This window comes from Tamandua tetradactyla, chromosome 1 (genome assembly GCF_023851605.1).
Source record: "Tamandua tetradactyla isolate mTamTet1 chromosome 1, mTamTet1.pri, whole genome shotgun sequence".
NCBI classification, from domain to species: Eukaryota; Metazoa; Chordata; class Mammalia; order Pilosa; family Myrmecophagidae; genus Tamandua; species Tamandua tetradactyla.
The window spans coordinates 100,739,722-100,761,992 of NC_135327.1; the positions used below are offsets into that span (position 1 = coordinate 100,739,722).

The following is a 22,271-nucleotide window of genomic DNA, read 5'->3' on the forward strand; positions in this document are numbered from 1 at the left end:
GTAAGGGTTAAGGCTAAGAGCCTTCCAGATATATAGTTTAGAATCCCAAAAGATTAAGTGCTAGAAGTGCAAAGGCTTGAATGTTTCAGTCTGGTTACTTAGTCTGACCCCTAAAGTGTTTTAAGCCCAAGAGAAACTGGTTACATGATCAGGTTATAAATGTATATTAAGGCAACTTACTTATCACCATCTTAAGGCATTCAGGATTGTCTTGAATAAGTGGTTCAGCTTGTACCGTTTTACTTAAGAAATTCTTTGATATAAGAGGAAACCTGACTTTAGCAAGGATATCAACCATAAATGGCTGGCGATTAGGTTCATCGTATTTCAACCACCTGACTGCAGCATCATAAACCTAAGAGGGAAAGAAACAGCATAATAAAGTTCTTATATAGCAGCAACATTTCCAATTACCTATGGTCACTCTCACATTGAATGGGGATAACCTCATAAAGAGTCAACCACTATTCCCAATATTTTATTCAGATATTTACTTTCATCCCCATACTTGCAAATACTTCATAATAGTTTATACATTGCTCTAATGAGTCTTGTAGGTCATCTTTTCTCTAGAACTAACTACTACTACACAATTTAATTACAGGGAGGATGCTGAAATTATGATTTATCATTTTTAAACGAAATAAAGAGGTTCTTTTTCAGAAGGAGATCTGATGTTAATCTTTACTGAAAAACAAAACAAAGCAAAACTGTTGGTCAATGAAGTTTCAATATATGCTCATGGCACCAGGAAAATAGGTTAATTTCCCAAGAGGATTTACACACCAGGAGATATGAAGGTTATTCACAATTTTATTTCAAACTTATATTTCTGAATCATGAACTGATAGACATATCTGCTTTCTAAAACTAAGACATAAAAATTCTATACTTAAAAAACAAACCACAGGGCGGTGCAATGGTGCTCAGTGGCAAGAACTCTCGCTTGCCGAGCTGGAAACCCGGGTTCAATTCCTGGAACCTGTGCATGCCAAAAAAAACCCCAAAAAACCCACACACAGAATATTTATATTACATAAATGTTATCTTACATGACAAAAGGAATTTGCAGCTGTGATTAAATTAAGAATTTTTATGTGGGGAGATTATCTTGGACTTTTTTTACTAAAGAAAATGTGCAAGACAATTTAGTCACCTGATCTTCTGCTCTTACAGTCAGAGTGTCCTGGTTGAGGAGATGTGTTACCCGCTTAACATCAAGTTGGAGAAACTCATCAGTTTTGTAAACTTCAGTAAAATGCTGATGAATAAAGTCATCTGCAGTTGCTTTCAATTCAGGACAGTCCAGACACTCTGCTAGAACACTTATACCTAAACACAGAAAGAAAATAAAAGAATAGAAAAATCACTTTTAGAAAAGCCAAATACACTCTGCAGATCAAATCTGACTTCAGAAAAATAAGACTGAGTGAATTTCATAAATCAAATATTGAGGGAAAAAACATCTTTGGATAACTGCCTATTTTTCAAAAAGTTACAGGAAGGACACTATCAATATTCTAATTCAGTTATCAGTTCTGTAATAATCCTCCCAAAGACTTCTACCAAGAAGCTGAAAGTTCTCCAAAATAACTATTTGCTTTGTACAAAAACAAACACTGTATCTTAGATGAACAGACAGCTGTAAGAAAGCAACCAAAAGAGTAAGGACAGCTCTGCTGGGCTCCTCCCTTTAAAGTAAAACTACCTAGTAGCAGGTCCCTTAGCCTGTTTAATACATATGTGCAGGTGATGGACAGAGGGCATAAAATTTTTTTTTCCATTTTACTATCCATTATAATATTATATTATAATATTTCTCTATCAAGATAGAGAGAAGTAAGGGGTATGGTAGGTATAATCTTTTTTTTTCTTTTGTGTGTTTGTTTTATTTCTTTTTCTATTGTCTTTTTATTTCTCTTTCTGAATTAATGCAAATGTTCTAAGAAATGATGAATATGCAACTAAATGATGATATTGTGAATTACTGATTATGTATGTTGTTTTATTTTGTTTCTTTATTTTTTAATTAATAAATAAATTTTAAAAAAAGATAGAGAGAAAATATAAATGATGCCCTGGTATTATTTTTTTGGGAAATGCACACATTTTAGTTTATCCATATCCTCTTGATCCCCACAGCCCTAAATAAGTGGCAAAAGATGATTTCTATTTAAATATTCTGATTCTGGGCAGTACAATGGTGACTCAGTGGCAAAATTCTCACAGGCCATGTTGGAGACCCAGGTTCAGTTCCCAGTGCCTGCCCATTTGGAAAAAAAAAAGAACTTTTGCTTTTTCTGCTTTTGTTTGCAACAGCTTTCATACACTTTGCTTCGGGTGAGTCCTTTTAAAATTCTACTTAGTATTCCTAGGCTTGACATACAGTTCTTGTCCTGGGGTTTTCCTTTGCCATCATCCTGGGGAATTTTTTAACTCTTCTCCTATGTTAGATCTTTCTATCCTTTTGGATCCCTAGGTGCTCCCTTTTCTTAATTGATTTCTCTTTATTTCATGGAACATATCCTCTAGGTGGGTTTCTGAGAAAGAATATGTGATCAGTAAATATTTGGAGACTTGAAAAACCTCCTATCTTAATTTTACTGTTAAAACATTGACTGGATATAGAATTCTGTTGAAAATCATTTTCAGTTGGAATTGTTCTATTAGTTTCCATCGAACTTTTGGAAAGTCTGATGCCAGTCAGTTCCTTTTCTTTACTATTTTTTTTTCAATTAAAGAAGTTGTAGCTTTACAGAAAAATCATTCATAAAATATGACAGTTTTAATTATCCAACCAACCATAGTCTTGATTTTGTCTGCTACAAAAACTTTTACTATTACTTTATTTTTTCTGGACTGATTGCATTAAGGGAAACCTCCAGTACAAAGTTCTGATTCAATCTTGTGGAGGCAGCTGTTTCTTTTAATGCCTATTCAATATGTAGGCCAGAAACCTTTGATTGGATTTTCTCCACAGAGATGTGACATACCCAATTGTAGGTGTGGACTTTTGATTAGGTGGAGATGTGACTCCATTCATTCCAGGTGGGTCTTGATTAGTTTACTGGAATCCTTTAAAAGAGGAAACAATTGGGAGAGAGCCAGAAATGAGAGAAGTGATAGAAGCTTCAGAGCTGAAAGAAACTTCACTGCAGAGCTGACAAATGCCAACACATGGAGAACAGAGACACAGATGTCTAGAGATGCTTGAGGCCCAGTAGATGTCACAATTAGATGTTAAACAAGCCAGAACCCAGAAGGAGGCAAGGAAGCCAAGAGATGAAAGCCAGCCTGGAGAAGTAAAGTGAGGAATCCCCACAGGAACAAAGGCTGAAAGCAAAGGAGCCCAGGAGCAAGGGACCAGCAGATGCCAGCCTTGTGACTTCGCAGTTGACAGACTGTTCCAGATACATCAGTCTTTCTTGAATTAAGGTACCCTTTCCTGGATGCCTTACTTTGGACATTTTCATAGGCTTAAATTATAAAGTTGTAACTTAGCAAATTCTTCACTCCTCTTTGTTTTTTTATATTTTTATTGTAAACCTTAACAAACAAACATACAAACATTCTTGACAGCCAAACATTCTATACATGGTGGACAATCAATGGTTCACAATATCATCATATACTTGTGTATTCATCACCATGATCATTTTTTTTTAACATTTGCATCTCTCCAGCGACAGAAAGAAAAAAGAAAAAAGAAAACTTATACATACCAGATGCCTTACCCCTTCCTCTCACTGATCACTAGTATTTCAACCTACCTAATTTATTTTAACCTTTGTTCCCCCATTGTTTATTTTTATTCATATTTTTTACTCCTTTGTCCATACTGTAGTTAAAAGGAGCATTAGATACAAGGTTTTCACAATCACAGAGTCACACTGTAAAAGCTACATCATTATACAATTATCTTTAAGAAACATGGCTATTGGAACATAGCTCTACAGTTTTAGGTACTCCCTCTAGCAACTCCAATACACCATAAACTGAAAAAAGGATATCATATAATGCGTAAGAATAACCTCCTGGCTCCATTTGAAATCTCTCAGCCACTGACACTTTAGTCTCATTTCTCTCTTCCCCCTTTTGGTCGAGAAGGTTTTCTCAATCCCTTGATGCTGAGTCCCAGCTCATCCCAGGACTTCTGTCCCATGCTGCCAGGGAGGTTTACAGCCCTAGGAGTCATGTCCCATGGAGAGGGGGTTGGGTAGTGAGATCACCTGCCACGTCAGCTTAAAGAGAGAGAGATCACATTTGAGCAACAAAAGAGGTCCTCTGGAGGTGATTCTTAAGACTAATTTTTTTGTTGTTGTTTGTTTGTTTTAATATTTTTATTAATAAGACAACATACAAATACAAACATTCTCAACAAACATTCCATACAAGATATACAATCAGTGGCTCACAATATCATCACTCATTGTGTATTAATCACCATGACCATTTTTTTGAACATTTGCATCATTCCAGGAAAAAAAGTAAAAAACAAAAAACAAAAAACTCATACATACCATATGTCTCACCCATCCTTTTCATTGACCACTAGCATTTCCCAATTTATTTCAACCTTTGTTCCCCTTTTTGTTTATTTTTCTATTCATATTTTTATTCATCTGTCCATACCCTAGTTAAAAGGAGCATCAGACACAAGATTTTCACAATCCCATAGTCACACTGTAAAAATATATCATTATACAATCATCTTCAGGAAACAAGGCTATCAGAACACAGCTCTATAGTTCAGGTACTTCCCTCCAGCCACTCCAATATACAATAAACTAAAAAGAGGATGTTTACTAATACGTAAGAATAACCTCCAGGATAACCTCTCGTCTCTGTTTAAAATCTCTCAGCCACTGACACTTTATTTTGTTTCGTTTTTTTCATTCTTTTGGTCATCTTAGGCCTAATTTTAAGTAGACTTAGCCTATCCTTTGAAGGCATAAGTTTCATAGCGGCGAACCCCAAGATTGAGGGCTTGACCTATTTATTAGTTGTCCTCACTGCTTGTGAGAACATCAGAAATTTTTCAAATGGGGAAGTTAAATATTTCCCTCTTTCTCCCCATTCCCCCAAGGGGACTTAAGCAAATTCCCCCTTTAAAAAGCTGTTCCATTTCTGGTATATTGCATTCTGGAAGCCTGCAAATGAACACAGGTGCAAACACATGTTCTTTGTCCAATGCTGGCATCCCCACAATCATAGCCTAGAAGAATATGCAGGAAAAGCCTTATCTATGATTTTTTTAAAAATTAAGTAATATAAGAGTCAACTTATCCTTTAAATGTTTGGTAGAATTAACCCATAAACCCAAACCTACAGCATTTATTAGAAACATATTTTACCTTTTCAATTGTTTCATGTTTTCTATTTTTTATGTCAATTTTGGTTATTTGTGTTTTCTTTTCATATCTTTAGTTCTAATGTTTGATACTGTTTGTTCTTTGATCGTTTCTTCTTGATCAGACTTGTTAACTTTGTGAATACTTTATAACATTCTTTAAAACTATTAGCTTTGGGCAATTTCTTACTGTGGGACCCACGGACCAGGTGCCCATAACTCGTGGAGTACTTGGGCCACGTGCAGTAATAAGAAGTTGGTTAAAATACCATCTACACAAGATGGCGGCTTAGTAAGGTATGTGCGTCTTAGTTCCTCCTCCTCCAAAGCAACTACTAGGTGAACTGAAACAGTGCAGAACAGCTCCTGGGGCTATGGCAGGGAATGGACACACAGCGTACCCCAGTCTGGACTGGCTATTCAGACTGCGAGACTCGGCTGCAGTGAGATCCCCGAGCGGTACGCGATTTCCCGAGCAGCAGCAGCTGTGGCGGCCGGAGCTACTCCCTCCCTCCTTCCCGGGCCGGCTGAGAGTCTCGGAGAAGCAAGTTTCCCAAGCCGAGGCGGCCGGCGCCCCTCTTTTGCGGGCGGCTTCGAGTCTTGGCTTCGGTCCGCGGCTACGAGTCTCGGATCAGAGGGCTATCCAAGCCGCGGTGGCCTCCCCCACCGCGGGCGGCTTCCTGGTCCGGTGGGGAATTCCCCAGGCCGTGGCAGCCGGTGACCGATGCCCCTCCCCCGCAGGCGACTTCCTGGTCCGGTGGCGAATTCCCCGGGCCCGCTGCGGCTGGCGACCAGCCACAGTGTCCCCTCAAGCCACGGCGGCTGACGCCCCCACCACGCGCGGCCCCTGAACCAATGGAGAGAATTGGATCGGAAATCCCCAAGCCGCGGAGATCGGTGACGGGGGGGATCCATTCCAAACACGTGATACAAACGTGTGCCACGAGCGCCACCTACTGGGCAGGATAAGAAAAACAGAACCCAGAGATTTCACAGAAAAATCTTACAACCTTGTTGGGTCCGACACCCAGGGAAATCTGACTAAATGCCCAGACGCCAGCAGCAGAAGATAATGGTCCACGCTCAGAAGATTGAGAATATGGCCCAATCAAAGGAACAAACCAATAGTTCAAATGAGATACAAGAGCTGAGACAACTAATGCTGAATATACAAACAGAAATGGAAAACCTCTTCAAAAATGAAATCGATAAATTGAGGGAGGACATGAAGAGGACATGGGCTGAACATAAAGAAGAAATAGAAAAACTGAAAAAACAAATCACAGAACTTATGGAAGTGAAGGATAAAGTAGAAAAGATGGAAAAACAATGGATACCTACAATGATAGATTTAAAGAGACAGAAGATAGAATTAGTGAATTGGAGGATGGAACATCTGAATTCCAAAAACAAACAGAAACTATAGGGAAAAGAATGGAAAAATTTGACAGGGTATCAGGGAACTGAATGACAGTATGAACCGCACAAATATACGTGTTGTGGGTGTCCCAGAAGGAGAAGAGAAGGGAACAGGAGGAGAAAAACTAATGGAAGAAATTATCACTGATAATTTCCCAACTCTTATGAAAGACCTAAAATTACAGATCCAAGAAGTGCAGCACACCCCAAAGAGATTAGACCCAAATAGGCGTTCTCCAAGACACTTACTAGTTAGAATGTCAGAGGTCAAAGAGAAAGAGAGGATCTTGAAAATAGCAAGAGAAAAATAATCCATCACATACAAGGGAAACCCAATAAGACTATGTGTAGATTTCTCAGCAGAAACCATGGAAGCAAGAAGACAGTGGGATGATATATTTAAATTACTAAAAGAGAAAAACTGCCAACCAAGACTCCTATATCCAGCAAAATTATCCTTCAAAAATGAGGGAGAAATTAAAACATTCTCAGACAAAAAGTCACTGAGAGAATTTGTGACCAAGAGACCAGCTCTGCAAGAAATACTAAAGGGAGCACTAGAGTCAGATACAAAAAGACAGAAGAGAGAGGTATGGAGAAGAGTGTAGAAAGAAGGAAAATCAGATATGATATATATAATACAAAAGGCAAAATGTTAGAGGAAAATATTATCCAAACAGTAATAACACTAAATGTTAATGGACTGAATTCCCCAATCAAAAGACATAGACTGGCAGAATGGATTAAAAAACAGGATCCTTCTATATGCTGTCTACAGGAAACACATCTTAGACCCAAAGATAAACATAGGTTGAAAGTGAAAGGTTTGGAAAAGATATTTCATGCAAATAACAACCAGAAAAGAGCAGGAGTGGCTATACTAATATCCAACAAATTAGACTTCAAATGTAAAACAGTTAAAAGAGACAAAGAAGGACACTATATACTAATAAAAGGAACAATTAAACAAGAAGACATAACAATCATAAATATTTACACACTGAACCAGAATGCCCCAAAATACGTGAGGAATACACTGCAAACACTGAAAAGGGAAATAGACTCATATACCATAATAGTTGGAGACTTCAATTCACCACTCTCTTCAATGGACAGAACATCTAGACAGAGGATCAATAAAGAAATAGAGAATCTGAATATTACTATAAATGAGCTAGACTTAACAGACATTTATAGGACATTACATCCCACAACAGCAGGACACACCTTTTTCTCAAGTGCTCATGGATCATTCTCAAAGACAGACCATATGCTGGGTCACAAAGCAAGTCTTAACAAATTTAAAAAGATTGAAATCATACACAACACTTTCTCGGATCATAAAGGAATGAAGTTGGAAATCAGTAATAGGTGGAGTGCCAGAAAATTCACAAATACGTGGAGGCTCAACAACACACTCCTAAACAACGAGTGGGTCAAAGAAGAAATTGCTAGAGAAATTAGCAAATACCTCAAGGCGAATGAAAATGAAAACACAACATATCAAAACTTATGGGACGCAGCAAAGGCAGTGCTAAGATGGAAATTTATTGCCCTAAATGCCTATATCAGAAAAGAAGAAAAGGCAAAAATGCAGGAATTAACTGTCCACTTGGAAGAACTGGAGACAGAACAGCAAACTAATCCCAAAGCAAGCAAAAGGAAAGAAATAACAAAGATTAGAGCAGAAATAAATGAAATTGAAAACATGAAAACAATAGAGAAAATCAATAAGGCCAGAAGTTGGTTCTATGAGAAAATCAATAAGATTGATGGGCCCTTAGCAAGATTGACAAGAAGAAGAAGAGAGAGGATGCAAATAAATAAGATCAGAAATGGAAGAGGAGACATAACTACTGACCTCACAGAAATAAAGGAGGTAATAACAGGATACTATGAACAACTTTACCCTAATAAATACAACAATTTAGAGGAAATTGACGGGTTCCTGGAAAGACATGAACAACCAACTTTGACTCAAGAAGACATAGATGACCTCAACAAACCAATCACAAGTAAAGAAATTGAATCAGTCATTCAAAAGCTTCCTAAAAAGAAAAGTCCAGGACCAGACGGCTTCACATCTGAATTCTATCAAACATTCCAGAAAGAATTAGTACCAACTCTCCTCAAACTCTTCAAAAAAATCGAAGCGGAGGGAAAACTACCTAATTCATTCTATGAAGCCAACATCACCTTCATACCAAAACCAGGCAAAGATATTACAAAAAAAGAAAACTACAGGCCAATCTCTCTAATGAATATAGATGCAAAAATCCTCAATAAAATTCTAGCAAATCGTATCCAACAACACATTAAAAGAATTATACATCATGACCAAGTAGGATTCATCCCAGGTATGCAAGGATGGTTCAACATAAGAAAATCAATTAATGTAATACACCATATCAACAAATCAAAGCAGAAAAATCACATGATCATCTCAATTGATGCAGAGAAGGCATTTGACAAGATTCAACATCCTTTCCTGCTGAAAACACTTCAAAGGATAGGAATACAAGGGAACTTCCTTAAAATGATAGAGGGAATATATGAAAAACCCACAGCTAATATCATCCTCAATGGGGAAAAATTGAAAACTTTCCCCCTAAGATCAGGAACAAGACAAGGATGTCCACTATCACCACTATTATTCAACATTGTGTTGGAGATTCTAGCCAGAGCAATTAGACAAGGCATCAAAATTGGAAAGGAAGAAGTAAAACTATCACTGTTTGCAGATGATATGATACTATATGTCGAAAACCCGGAAAAATCCACAACGAAACTACTAGAGCTAATAAATGAGTACAGCAAAGTAGCAGGTTACAAGATCAACATTCAAAAATCTGTAGCATTTCTATACACTAGCAATGAACAAGCGGAGGGGGAAATCAAGAAACGAATCCCATTTACAATTGCAACTAAAAGAATAAAATACCTAGGAATAAATTTAACTAAAGAGACAAAAAACCTATATAAAGAAAACTACAAAAAACTGCTAAAAGAAATCACAGAAGACCTAAATAGATGGAAGGGCATACCGTGTTCATGGATTGGAAGACTAAATATAGTTAAGATGTCAATCCTACCTAAATTGATTTACAGATTCAATGCAATACCAATCAAAATCCCAACAACTTATTTTTCAGAAATAGAAAAACCAATAAGCAAATTTATCTGGAAGGGCAGGGTGCCCCGAATTGCTAAAAACATCTTGAGGAAAAAAAACAAAGCTGGAGGTCTTGCACTGCCTGACTTTAAGGAATATTATGAAGCCATAGTGGTCAAAACAGCATGGTATTGGCATAAAGATAGATATATCGACCAATAGAATCGAATAGAGTGCTCAGATATGGACCCTCTCATCTATGGACATTTGATCTTTGATAAGGCAGTAAAGCCAATTCACCTGGGACAGAACAGTCTCTTCAATAAATGGTGCCTAGAGAACTGGATATCCATATGCAAAAGAATGAAAGAAGACCCATATCTCACACCCTACACAAAAGTTAACTCAAAATGGATCAAAGATCTAAACATTAGGTCTAAGACCATAAAACAGTTAGAGGAAAATGTAGGGAGATATCTTATGAATCTTACAATTGGAGGCAGTTTTATGGACCTTAAACCTAAAGCAAGAGCACTGAAGAAGGAAATAAATAAATGGGAACTCCTCAAAATTAAACACTTTTGTGCATCAAAGAACTTCATCAAGAAAGTAGAAAGACAGCCTACACAACGGGAATCAATATTTGGAAACGACATATCAGATAAAGGTCTAGTATCCAGAATTTATAATGAGATTGTTCAACTCAACAACAAAAAGACAGCCAACCCAATTACAAAATGGGAAAAAGACTTGAATAGACACCTCTCAGAGGAGGAAATACAAATGGCCAAAAGGCACATGAAGAGATGCTCAATGTCCCTGGCCATTAGAGAAATGCAAATCAAAACCACAATGAGATATCATCTCACACCCACCAGAATGGCCATTATCAACAAAACGGAAAATGAGAAGTGCTGGAGAGGATGCGGTGAAAGAGGCACACTTATCCACTGTTGGTGGGAATGTCAAATGGTGCAACCACTGTGGAAGGCAGTTTGGCGGTTCCTCAAAAAGCTGAATATAGAATTGCCATACGACCCAGCAATACCATTGCTGGGAATCTACTCAAAGGAATTAAGGGCAAAAACTCTAACGGACATTTGCACACCAATGTTTATAGCAGCGTTATTTATAATTGCAAAGAGATGGAAACAGCCAAAATGTCCATCAACAGACGAGTGGCTAAACAAACTGTGGTATATACATATGATGGAATATTATGCAGCTTTAAGGCAGGATAAACTTATGAAGCATGTAATAACATGGATGGACCTAGAGAACATTATGCTGAGTGAGTCTAGCCAAAAACTAAAAGACAAATACTGTATGGTCCCAATGATGTGAATCGACACTCGAGAATAAACTTGGAATATGTCATTGGTAACAGAGTCCAGCAGGAATTAGAAACAGGGTAAGATAATGGGTAATTGGAGCTGATGGGATACAGACTGTGCAACAGGACTAGATACAAAAACTCAAAAATGGACAGCACAATAATACCTAATTGTAAAGTAATCATGTTAAAACACTGAATGAAGCTGCATCCGAACTATAGGTTTTTGTTTTGTTTTGTTTTGTTCTTACTATTATTACTTTTATTTTTTTTCTCTATATTAACATTCTATATCTTTTTCGGTTGTATTGCTAGTTCTTCTAAACCGATGCAAATGTACTAAGAAACGATGATCATGCATCTATGTGATGATGTTAAGAATTACTGATTGCATATGTAGAATGGTATGATTTCTAAAAAAAAAAGGACAGCACAATACTACCTAATTGTAATGTAATTATGTTAAAACATTGAATGAAGCTGCATCTGAGCTATAGTTTTGTTTTTTTTCTTATATATTTTTGTATTTTTTATTTTTATTTTTTCTCTATATTATCATTTTATTTCTTTTTCTGTTGTCTTGCTATTTCTTTTTCTAAATCGATGTATATGTACTAAGAAATGATGATCATACATCTATGTGATGATATTAAGAATTACTGATTGCATATGTAGAATGGAATGATTTCTAAATGTTGTGTTAGCTAATTTTTTTTAATTAATAAAAAAACTATTAGCTTTGTTTTTCTATTAAAGTCTACAGTCTACTGGTTATATTTTTCTATTTCATTAATTTATGTATTTAAAAAATATTTTCTTCTACTTCCATTAGGTGTTTAAAAAATTCCTTTTCTCACTTCCTTGAGCAGAATATTAGGTCAAGAAAAGAGTGAAAATAAATACATTTATGTAGAAAACATTTTAAGACTACATATTTCCTTTTAAGAAATATTTTAATCATATTACAATGGTTTTGATTTATTGTGTGCTTATTGTCATGTTTCAAACATGTCATATATTTCTATACAGTCTGTAGGCTCTTTTTTTTTTTTTTTTTGGCATGGGCAAGCTTCAGGAATAGAACCCAGGTCTCTCAGGCATGGCAGGTGAGAATTCTGCCACTGAGCCACTATTGCATCACCCTTGCAGGTTCATTTTTAATACCTCTTTAAAAGTACTTTTCAATATAACTATTCAGTTAAATTTCCAAGTGTAGAGAATGTGGTGGCAGTGAGTAAAGAGCTATCCTTTTGTGGCTAATTTCTAGTTTTATTAGAATTTCTAATTTTACTGTAATTAGAGGATGTGGCCTATTCCTCTTCTAGGTGCTTAAGATTTTCTGAGCCTGTTGATCAGTATTTGTAAATACTCCAAAGGTATCTGAAAACAATTTTTATTCTCTGGTTACTGGGTAAAACATTCCATGACATGATTTCTATCTAAATAAGTTTGTGTTACTCAAATCCTTAAATTTTTTCCAAGTCTGAATTTTGAGATTGGCAATTCTATGAGGGACTTAGACTTTCAATAGATTGCTTTTCTGATATATCACCAAAAGTAAGTTTATTTTGCCTGTAACTAAGAAATTTAAATAGTACATCTCTACCTCTTACTTGGCTAGAGTATTTCCCCAATACTTTTGGCTAGAAAGGATAAAGGTGATTATACATTGTGTCCTTTTAATATTCCAAACAAATGATGTTTTCCAATAAAATCCTTTTATTCTCCCTCTGTCATGTGCAAACTTTGTACAATAATCTTCTAACTTTGTGTTGCAGATGAAAAAAATTAATGGATTCTGATTCTCTGTTTTTTCTAAGTAACCTGCAGTATCAGTTATCTATTATAACAAGAGCACTCTAAAACTTAGTGGCTCAAAATAACAAAAAATTATCATTTCTCATAATTCTATGGGTGAGGTAGGTGGTTCTTCTGGTCTGGGCTGGCTCGGCTCATCTATCAGTCAGCTGGTTGCTGGATGATCTAAAATGGCCTCATTCACATATCTGGTCATGGGCAGCCTAGTTTTTCTAGGGGTCTCTGTTGCCACAGTGTATCTCATCCCTAAATAGTGTCTAGCATTTTTACGTCAAAGCAGAAGAATTCCCAGCAACAACGGAGGGCAAGCCCCAGTGCACAAGCACTTTTCAAGCCTCTGCTCCTGTCACATTTGCTAATGTCTCATTGGCGAAAGCAAGTCACACAAGCAAGTAAGATTACAAGGCAGGTGTGCTGGTTTGAAATTGTTATGTGCCCCAGAAACACCATGTTTTCATTCTGCATCTAATCTTGAGGGGCAGACCTATTGTTTGGGGTAGAAAGTTTGATTGGATGATTTCTGTGGAGATGTGACATGCCCAATTGGGGGTGGGACCTTTTGATTAGATGGAGCTGTAATGGCCCATTCAAGGCGGATCTTGATTAGTTTACTAGAGTCCTTTAAAAGGGGAAACATTTTGGAGGAAACTCAGACACTTGGAAAACACAGTTGCTTCAGTTAACAGAGATGCAGACATTTGAATATGATGGCAATGCTGACAGAGAGAGCAGATGCCTAGAAATGTACGTTTGGAGATGAAGAGTCCAGCAAATGTCACTACGTGTCTTCCCATGAGATGCTAAGCAAGCCAGAATCAAGAGTTGTGTCCTGGAGGAGCTAAGCGAACACAGCCCTCACACAGAGAGGAAACACTGGCATCAGAAGCTGGAAGCAACAGATCTGGAAACAAGGACCAGTGGATGCAAGCCATGTACCTTCCCAGCTGACAGAGAAATCCTGGATGCCATTCAGCCGTTCTCGGGAGTCAAGGTGTCTTTGTCTGGATACCTTAGTTTGGACATTTTTAAGACCTTAGAATTGTAAACTTGTGATGTAATAAACCCGTTTTATAAAAGCCATTCTATTTCTGGTATATTGCATCCTGGCAGCTTTAGCCAACAAATATAGGGGTAAACAAACTCCACCTTGTAATGGGGGGAGCTAAAAAGTCACACTGGGAATGCTTGGGAATAAAGGGATGGAAAGAAACTGTGCTCATTTTTTGTTATAATCTACCATACTTCTTCTCTCTGAAAGTTTGTAAATTCTCTTGTTCTTTGGAAATAAAAAATGTCATTGGGATACATCTAGGGAAGGATTATTTTAATTCACTAATCAGATCTGTTACACAATGTAACTTAGTCTGAAAGTTAAAATTTTGTTTTGCTTAAGCTCAAATAAGCTTTCTTCTATTATTTCTTTTCCTCCATCTGTTCCTTCTGGAATATCTATTTCATATTAATCCCCATGTTTCTTCCTTCACTGCCTTTTATTTTTTCACTTCTTTGCATTTTTGCTTTTATCATGAGGCAACTTCCTCTGTCTGATCTCCTTCAGTTTGATTTCTAGGGCTATCCATTCTACCTTTCAACTCAATTCAATTTAAAAACTAGAAAAACACTAGTTCTTTTTTTTACCTTCCAAATGCATCCTTTTTATTTTTAAATTCCCTTATATTTCTTAGATTAAATTTGGCCACAAGCGTTCATTTTGGTTGTTCAGCTTGGTTTTGTCTCCCTCATACTATTAGAGTTCCTTAACTTTAAATGATCTTTCTTCATTTCCAACAGCAACCCTGAGTTCCTTTAGTACTTGTACAAGTCAGACTGTTGGGATCTCTTGGGCAAGAGAGAATTGACAGATAGTGAAATCTAAGAGAGGAGTTCTCCAATTGGCTGGAGGGGAGAACCACACTCAAATAAGTTCCCCTGGATACAGAGCGGCTGTACTTGGTTCATTTGGCTGGGCCTTGCTTAGGTAGCTATGGGAATCACTATTTTTGTTCAAGGCTAAGCCAGAGAATTAGGCTCCCTTCTAAGCTGTTGGACTAAGCCCTTCTCCCATACAATGGTAACAGAAGCTATACAGAGCCAAAACCCCTAAATGGTGTCCTCAGAAGCCCAACACCTAAAATGTGCTCAGCATAAACTTTGCTCCAGGTTTGACACTATTCTTTGTCCTTCTATATCTCCTTACTTTAGCTGTTTGTTTTTCTTTGTACTTCAATCACCCAACTAGGAAATTTAGACAGCAAAGGAGTTAGAAGATTATACTCAAGCCATCACCTTCAAGAATTTCTCTAAAACAATTTGCTTCTTGCAATACATTTTGTGAGAATATTTATTTATATAAGGAGAAATAAATTTAAATCTGAGGAATATAGAAGCTTATTGATGAATGGAACCCAAACTATATGGCCTAGAAAGATGAAGGAATTCATCCCAGAATGTATCTGATGGGAAAAAATAGAATACTGGGTTTTTATTTCCTAATATAAAGATCTTTTCACTATGTAGAAACATTCCCTCTATGAATGTGTGCTGGTTTGAAACTATTATGTACCCCAGAAGAGCCATGTTTAATCCTAATCCAAACTTGTGGGGCAGTAGTTTTTTTTAATTCTGATTCAACATGGTAGAGCAGAAACTTTTGATTAGATAATATCCACAGAGATGTTGGGTGCAGTCTTTTGAATACATGGAGATGTGACCCCACCCATTCAAGGTGGGTCTTGATTAGCTTACTGGAGTCCTTTAAAAGAGGAAACATTTTGAAGAAATCTCAGATGCAGACATTTGGGAAACAGCTGTTACAGACCTTACACAGCCAACACAAGACCCAGGCATTTGGAGATGCAGGGCCTAGCAAACATTGCCATGTGCCTTCCCATGTGTTCTAGTTTGCTAGTTGCTGGAATGCAACACACCAGAGATGGATTGGCTTTTAATAAAAGGGGATTTATTTCATTAGTTCTTCAGAGGAAAGGTAGCTAACTTTCATCTGAGGTTCTTTCTTATGTGGGAAGGCACAGGACAAACTCTGCTGGCCTTCTCTCTAGGCCTCTGGGTTCCAATAACTTTCCCCAGGGTGATTCCTTTCTGCATCTCTAAAGACCTGGGCTGAGCTGCGAGTGTTGAGATGAGGTAAGCTGAGCTGCTTGGGCTGTGCTACGTTGAGCTCTCTCATTTAAGAACCAGCCAATTAACACAAACATCATTCATTGCAGCAGGCACAGCTCCTAGCTGACTGCAGATGTAATCATCTGTAATCATGGCAAGTGAACCTCATCACGATGGCATGTGATGAGGTTCACATGCTATCAGCTCATGCCACAACAATATATCTAGGCATCTTCACCTGGCCAAGTTGACAACTGAAACTAACTATCACACCATGAAATTCTAAGAAAGCCATAACACAGAGTTGTATCTTGAAGGATATAAGTGAAAGCTCAAAGATGCATATGAACAACCCCCACAGGACACAGAGGCTGAAGGCAATGGAGCCCAGGAGCAAGGCACCAGCAGATGGCAGTCACATGACTTCCCAGCTGACAGGTGTTCCGGATGGCATCAGCCTTTCTTGAGTGAAGGTAACCTCTTGTTGGTGCCTTACTTTGGGTATTTTCTTGGCATTAGAACTGTAAACTTGCAACTTATTAAATTTCCTTTTTAAAAGCCAGTCCATTTCTGATATAATGCTTTCCAGCAGCATTAGCAAACTGCACTAGGGATCTTTCTACCATGTATATCCATAGTAACCTTTTAAAACATTTCATCAATATATTCATCTGCATAGCTGTCCCTGCCTGCTTCTGTTTAGTTCAGTTCCTTTTCTGGATACCAGGCCAAGTCTCATTCCTATCTCTGCCTGGTTTTTATCACCCACTAAAATGTATTCTCCTTCCTTTCCACTTGGCCTTCCAAGGTTGTTCTTTCTCCACTCACAGTGGGGGTATTTGCCTAAAGCAATGCTGAAGTATCCAGTAGGTGGGAAGCTTAAAAAAATGAGGAACATAGGAGGCTTACAAGAATTCTTATGCTTTACTAGGAGCCATGTGCTCCAGCCTTTGCTTTCTTTCTCCAGCACCCTTATCCTCTCCCCTCAACATTCTCCCTGGTCAAAATGCTCTGCCTTAGCATTAGATAATTTCAACTTTCTCCTTCTCCTTTCCTTAATTTCCTCCTTACTTTCCTGGCACTCCCACTCTGCCCCTCTTCTCCTTCTTTAAAGCCTCTAAATCATAGCAGGGATTAGAAAATATAATTACAGAGATTTGGGTGTTATTCGTGCACCACTAAGGATCACTTCACAATGGAAAGCAAAGAATACTCTAGAAAACTCTGAGCAACTTTTTCTGCTTCTCTTAGCATCAATACATAAATTAAAAATACTTTATTAATAGCTTTAAGTGGAATTCTATAGCAGACCATTCATTAGCATCTTAGTTTATAATCTAGGATTTTTATATTTTCTAGTGTTGAACAGTTAGCATGGTTGATAATGCAGAGAAACAGCATGCCCATAAAGTAGAAAAATATTTGATAACTTGAATTCCAATTCCAGTTTCTCTATATACTGGTGATGTGACCTTATGCAAGTTACATAACCTCAGTTTCTTCATCATTGAAATGGGGATTATGTGTCTGTGAGGACTGAGACATTTAGCATAGACCTTAACATATTATAAGTGCTTATGCAAAAATAAACATTTACAGTTATGTTATCATCTACCACTACCATTACCCCTACTAAATGCAATCTTTACTCCTTGTCCTAGATACATGAAAATTCATTATTGTTAAAGCTAATTTATATTCTGGAAAATACTGATACAATATTTAATGAGCTTCTTGCTGCATAAGTTAAACATCTCCCCAAGTGATTATTAAAATTTATTACTAAAAATTTTTCTAGTGGATATATTTTATTTTATTTTAATATTTTTAACAACAAATCTTCACACACATACAGTCCATACATGGTGTACAATCAATGGCTCAAAACATCATCACATAGTTCTGTATTCATTACCATGATCATTTTAAGAGCATTTGCATCATTCCAGAAAAAGAAATAAAAAGAAAAAACTCATATATCCCATACCCCTTCCATCTCACTGACCACTAGTATTTCCATCTACCCAATTTATTTTACCCCTTATCCCCACTAAGATTTATCTATTTTTTAATCCATATTTTTTTTACTCATCTGTCCATACCTTAGATAAAAGGAGCACCAGACACAAATTTTTCACAATCACACAGTCACATTGTAAAAGCTATATCATTATACAATCATCAAGAATCAGGCACTGGAACACACCTCAACAGTTTCAGGTACTTCCCTCCAGCCACTCCAATACACCATAAACTAAAAAGGGGTTTATAATGCATAAGAATAATCTCCAGGATAACCTCTCAACTCTGTTTGAAATCTCTCAGCTACTGACACCCTATTTGGTCTCATTTCTCTCTTCCCTCTGTAGGTCAAGATGGCTTTCTCAATCCCATGATGCTAGGTCCAGGCTCATCCTGAAAGTTCTGTCCCACGTTGCCAAGGAGATTTATACCACTGGGAGTCATGTCCCATGTAGCAGGGAGGGCAGTGTGTTTACCTGAGAAGCCACATCTGAGCAACATAAGAGGTTCTCTGGGGTGACTCTTGGACATAATTTTAAGTAGGCTTAGCCTCTCCTTTGCAGGAATAAGTTTCATAGAGGTGAACCCCAAGACTTAAGACTCAATCTATCAATTATATTGTCCCTACTGCTTATAAGAATGTCAAGAATTCACCAAATGGGGAAGTAGAATATTTCCTCCTTTTCCCCAAGGGTGCTCTGCAAATACTTCTTTATTCACTGTCCAAATCACTCTGGGATATATCAGGCATCACATTAACCTGTACAAACCAACAAGATCTCACACCCTATTCAAGATTTCATGTAATGATGGTGTTAAACTAAACTGACCATACAAGCTAAATTAGGTAATGCACTACCCAAAATATAAATTTCGCACCAAATAAACATCTCTCCCTTTGGTCTCACACAAAAGTTGAAGTTTCAAAACATAGGCAATATCATCTTTTACCCCATACTCTGATCTATCTTAGTCCTATCCAGATCAGCTTCATTCATATCTCCAGTTGAAGTCTGAGCCTTTTTTCCACTTTTTAAACAGATCCTGTATGGAGCAGTGCTGACTTTCATAGCTTCAGAGCTTTAACTCTGAGTCTCAGGTGTCACATAATACCCAAAGTTTCTGGGAACGATGAGGTTATATACAAAAAGCTCAGTATCTCGGAATTTAGAAATAACAGTTACAACTCCAGAATATATGTGACTGCTGTAAGAGCTTACAATGTAGGACCTTTTACAATAGGCCTCAACCTGATAATCCTTGCTCTCAACTTCAATTCACCAAGTTTTTATATTATTCTTCGTTCATATAAGCGAGGCATGATAATATTTGTCTTTTTGTTTCTGACATTTCATTCAACATACAGATTCATTCACCAAGTTCCATGCCTCACAACTTCATTACTTCTTGTGGCTGATCAGTAGTCTGTTGAAGCTATAAACCACAGTTCCTCCTTCCTTCCCACAGTCATTGTGCCCTTAGGTCACCTCCATCTATGGTGAGTCGCAAACACTGCTGCTATAAACACCAGTGTGCAAATGTTCATTCATGTCCCTACACTCTGTTCCTCCAGTATATACTGAGCAACAGGGTGGTGGGATCATATGGCAATCCACCCCTAGCCTCCTGTGGAACCACAATACTGCCCTCTAAGAGGCTGCACTTCTGAGTTTCCCTACCAACATGAATAGATACATCTCTTTCGTCACATTTTTTCTAGCCCTTGTTTCTCTCTGCTCATTTTTAAGCAGTTTTATTCACATATCATACAATCCAACATAAGTAAAGAGACATGCCTTCATCACCATAATCTATATGAAGACATTTTGTTTTCTTTAGTAGCCATGTTTTTAAGGTTAAATGAGAATACTTGTAATTATGCTCCCTCTCCTTTATTAAATTATCCATTGGAGATTTCTTTAAAAACAGGAATAGGAATCTGATTTCTTACCAAGACAATTTGAGGCATCAACTTGTTCTTTCAAAAAATCAACACACATTTTCTTCACAGGTTCAATCTGGTACTGGTTTGCTGCATCTAACAAAGACTGTACATTGTTGCTATTCACAGAAATTCTGCAAATAAATTTAAGTGAATATTAATTTTCAAAAATACTTTATTATTTAAATAATGCTACTGTAATTAATAGCACTGAACTATATATTTGGTGTTAAAGGGGTAAATTTTAGGTTGCATATATTTTGTTTTAAATCCATGGGACTGTACCACAAAAACAATGAATCTAAGGAAATCCATGTACTATGGTTACTAGTACAATTATAAAAATGTGGTTTTCATCAATTGTAACAAATGTACTACACTAATGCATAGTGTTAAGAATGGGGTTACATGGAAACCCTCTATTCTATGCACATTTTTTCTGTAAACCCAAAAAATTAAACTTTTCAGTTCTTGAATTAGTATGGCACAGAATTCTCAAAGTCCTCCAGCATTATAATTCTTCATTCTGAAGAATATGGAGCACATCAATTTGTTACAATGCTTTGTCATGGTATGTTCCAACCTTTCTCCTCTAAAACAGAAATGATCCTTCTTAACCCACCTTGCAGTATAAGCAAACTCCACAAGTTGTTCAATAATGTCAGGTTCAGCATCTTTGAGTTCTACTTCAAAGGACTTTGATTCAAGCATGTTAGCTAAAATGAAAGGAAGAAACATAAATGAAATTAGTACTACTACTACTTAACTGAGGAACCAGAATATTCCAGGTCATGTTAAATATGGGGAATAACAAGACAAATATTCTGGAAGAAAATATCCTATAAAGTCAAATATTCCTATAATAAATTCAAATTAATTCTTCACACTTACGATGTGCCTTAAATTTTAGAAATGTAAGAGAAATCAGTGTATGTTTTTAAAATAAAAGCCCAACTGAGCAGACATAAAACTAGATACGGTTCTCCCCATCCCTTAAAATAAATTGTTATACTCTTATAAATTGTGAAAAGAAAAATGCATCTTACATAATTTGAACAACTTATGAGAATGAGACAATTAATTATACATATGTATCTATAGCTTACAAAGCTCTGCATTCTCCTGAAAATCCAAAGAGAAACCTTGAGGCAGACATATTAAATAACCTGATCGAGCTCATAAAACAGTACTAAATAGAAGAACCAGGACTTGGACCCAGTTCTCAACTCCAAATTTAGGGTTCTTTCTAGTATAATATGTGCACTCTCTTCTTTTTAGTTTAACTTGGTAGATGAAATGTCATGAGATTTAGCTGTTTCTTTGCCTTTCCACCAAGAGTTCAAGAAGAAAACCCTGCACATCCACATAGAAACTATGTTTCCATCAATAAAGGCATCAGGCCCTTACGTCTAATTAAATGATATCTTTCCTTTGATCAATCATCATCAAACCCACTTTTTAATCGCCTGTGGCCTTATGTTCTTAAGAGTTTTAAAAACTAGGAAAATAGAATATTTTCATTTAGACCCTGCTTCACTCTCAAAGAAAAAATAATGGCATGTTTTACCTTGAAGTACTTACTTGTGAACATTAAGTTAAAAAAATGACTGGCTGCAGCAAGGACAACACGATGAGCAGGTATCTTTCTTTCCTGGACCATAAGGATCACATCACACAAAGTTTTCTAATCAAAAGGAAAATATATAAAATTAAAAGGGATTCACTAGGCCAGGTTTAGCAATACATATAAAACAGGTGCTTGTCAAATGCTAGAGCTCTACCTTCTATGTAAATCCAATATTTTTCCAACACAAAATTTGTTTACAATGTAAGATGGTAAGAGGTCTTATAGCAGTGTCTTCACATTCTATCAAAATTTGGCATTGAGCTTCTCAATAGTCAGGAAAAATACAGAAAAGCTCCTTCAATCTTTTAGGGAAGTCAAAGTTTTTCTGACACAAATTCTAAAAAACATTTTATAAGTTTTTATGGGGGACATTAAGTGACATAATGGTAATGTCCTTAACAGTTTTTCGAACACAGAAACCTATTTTCAAATGACTCTTTCTTCCAATTATCTATTTTTGATAAAATCAAGAGCACAGACTGTATTTCCAAGAAAGTAGCCTTCCACAGATCTAATATGAAACAGAAA

The 22,271-nt window shown here is 36.8% G+C and overlaps 1 protein-coding gene across 7 annotated transcripts in view; it reads right to left on the bottom strand.

Moving 5' to 3' along the window:
- KLHL7 (kelch like family member 7) overlaps window positions 1–22,271 on the bottom strand; it is a 110,721-nt gene that overhangs the window by 59,605 nt on the left and 28,845 nt on the right. For all 7 annotated transcript variants that reach the window (XM_077121841.1, XM_077121851.1, XM_077121859.1 and 4 more), the window contains 5 exons: window positions 21,698–21,800; window positions 20,739–20,832; window positions 20,126–20,250; window positions 1,157–1,332; window positions 181–355 (listed from right to left, as the gene is read on the bottom strand). In XM_077121841.1, the coding sequence (XP_076977956.1) occupies window positions 181–355; window positions 1,157–1,332; window positions 20,126–20,250; window positions 20,739–20,832; window positions 21,698–21,800 (673 nt within the window). The remainder of the gene's footprint in view (window positions 1–180; window positions 356–1,156; window positions 1,333–20,125; window positions 20,251–20,738; window positions 20,833–21,697; window positions 21,801–22,271) is intronic.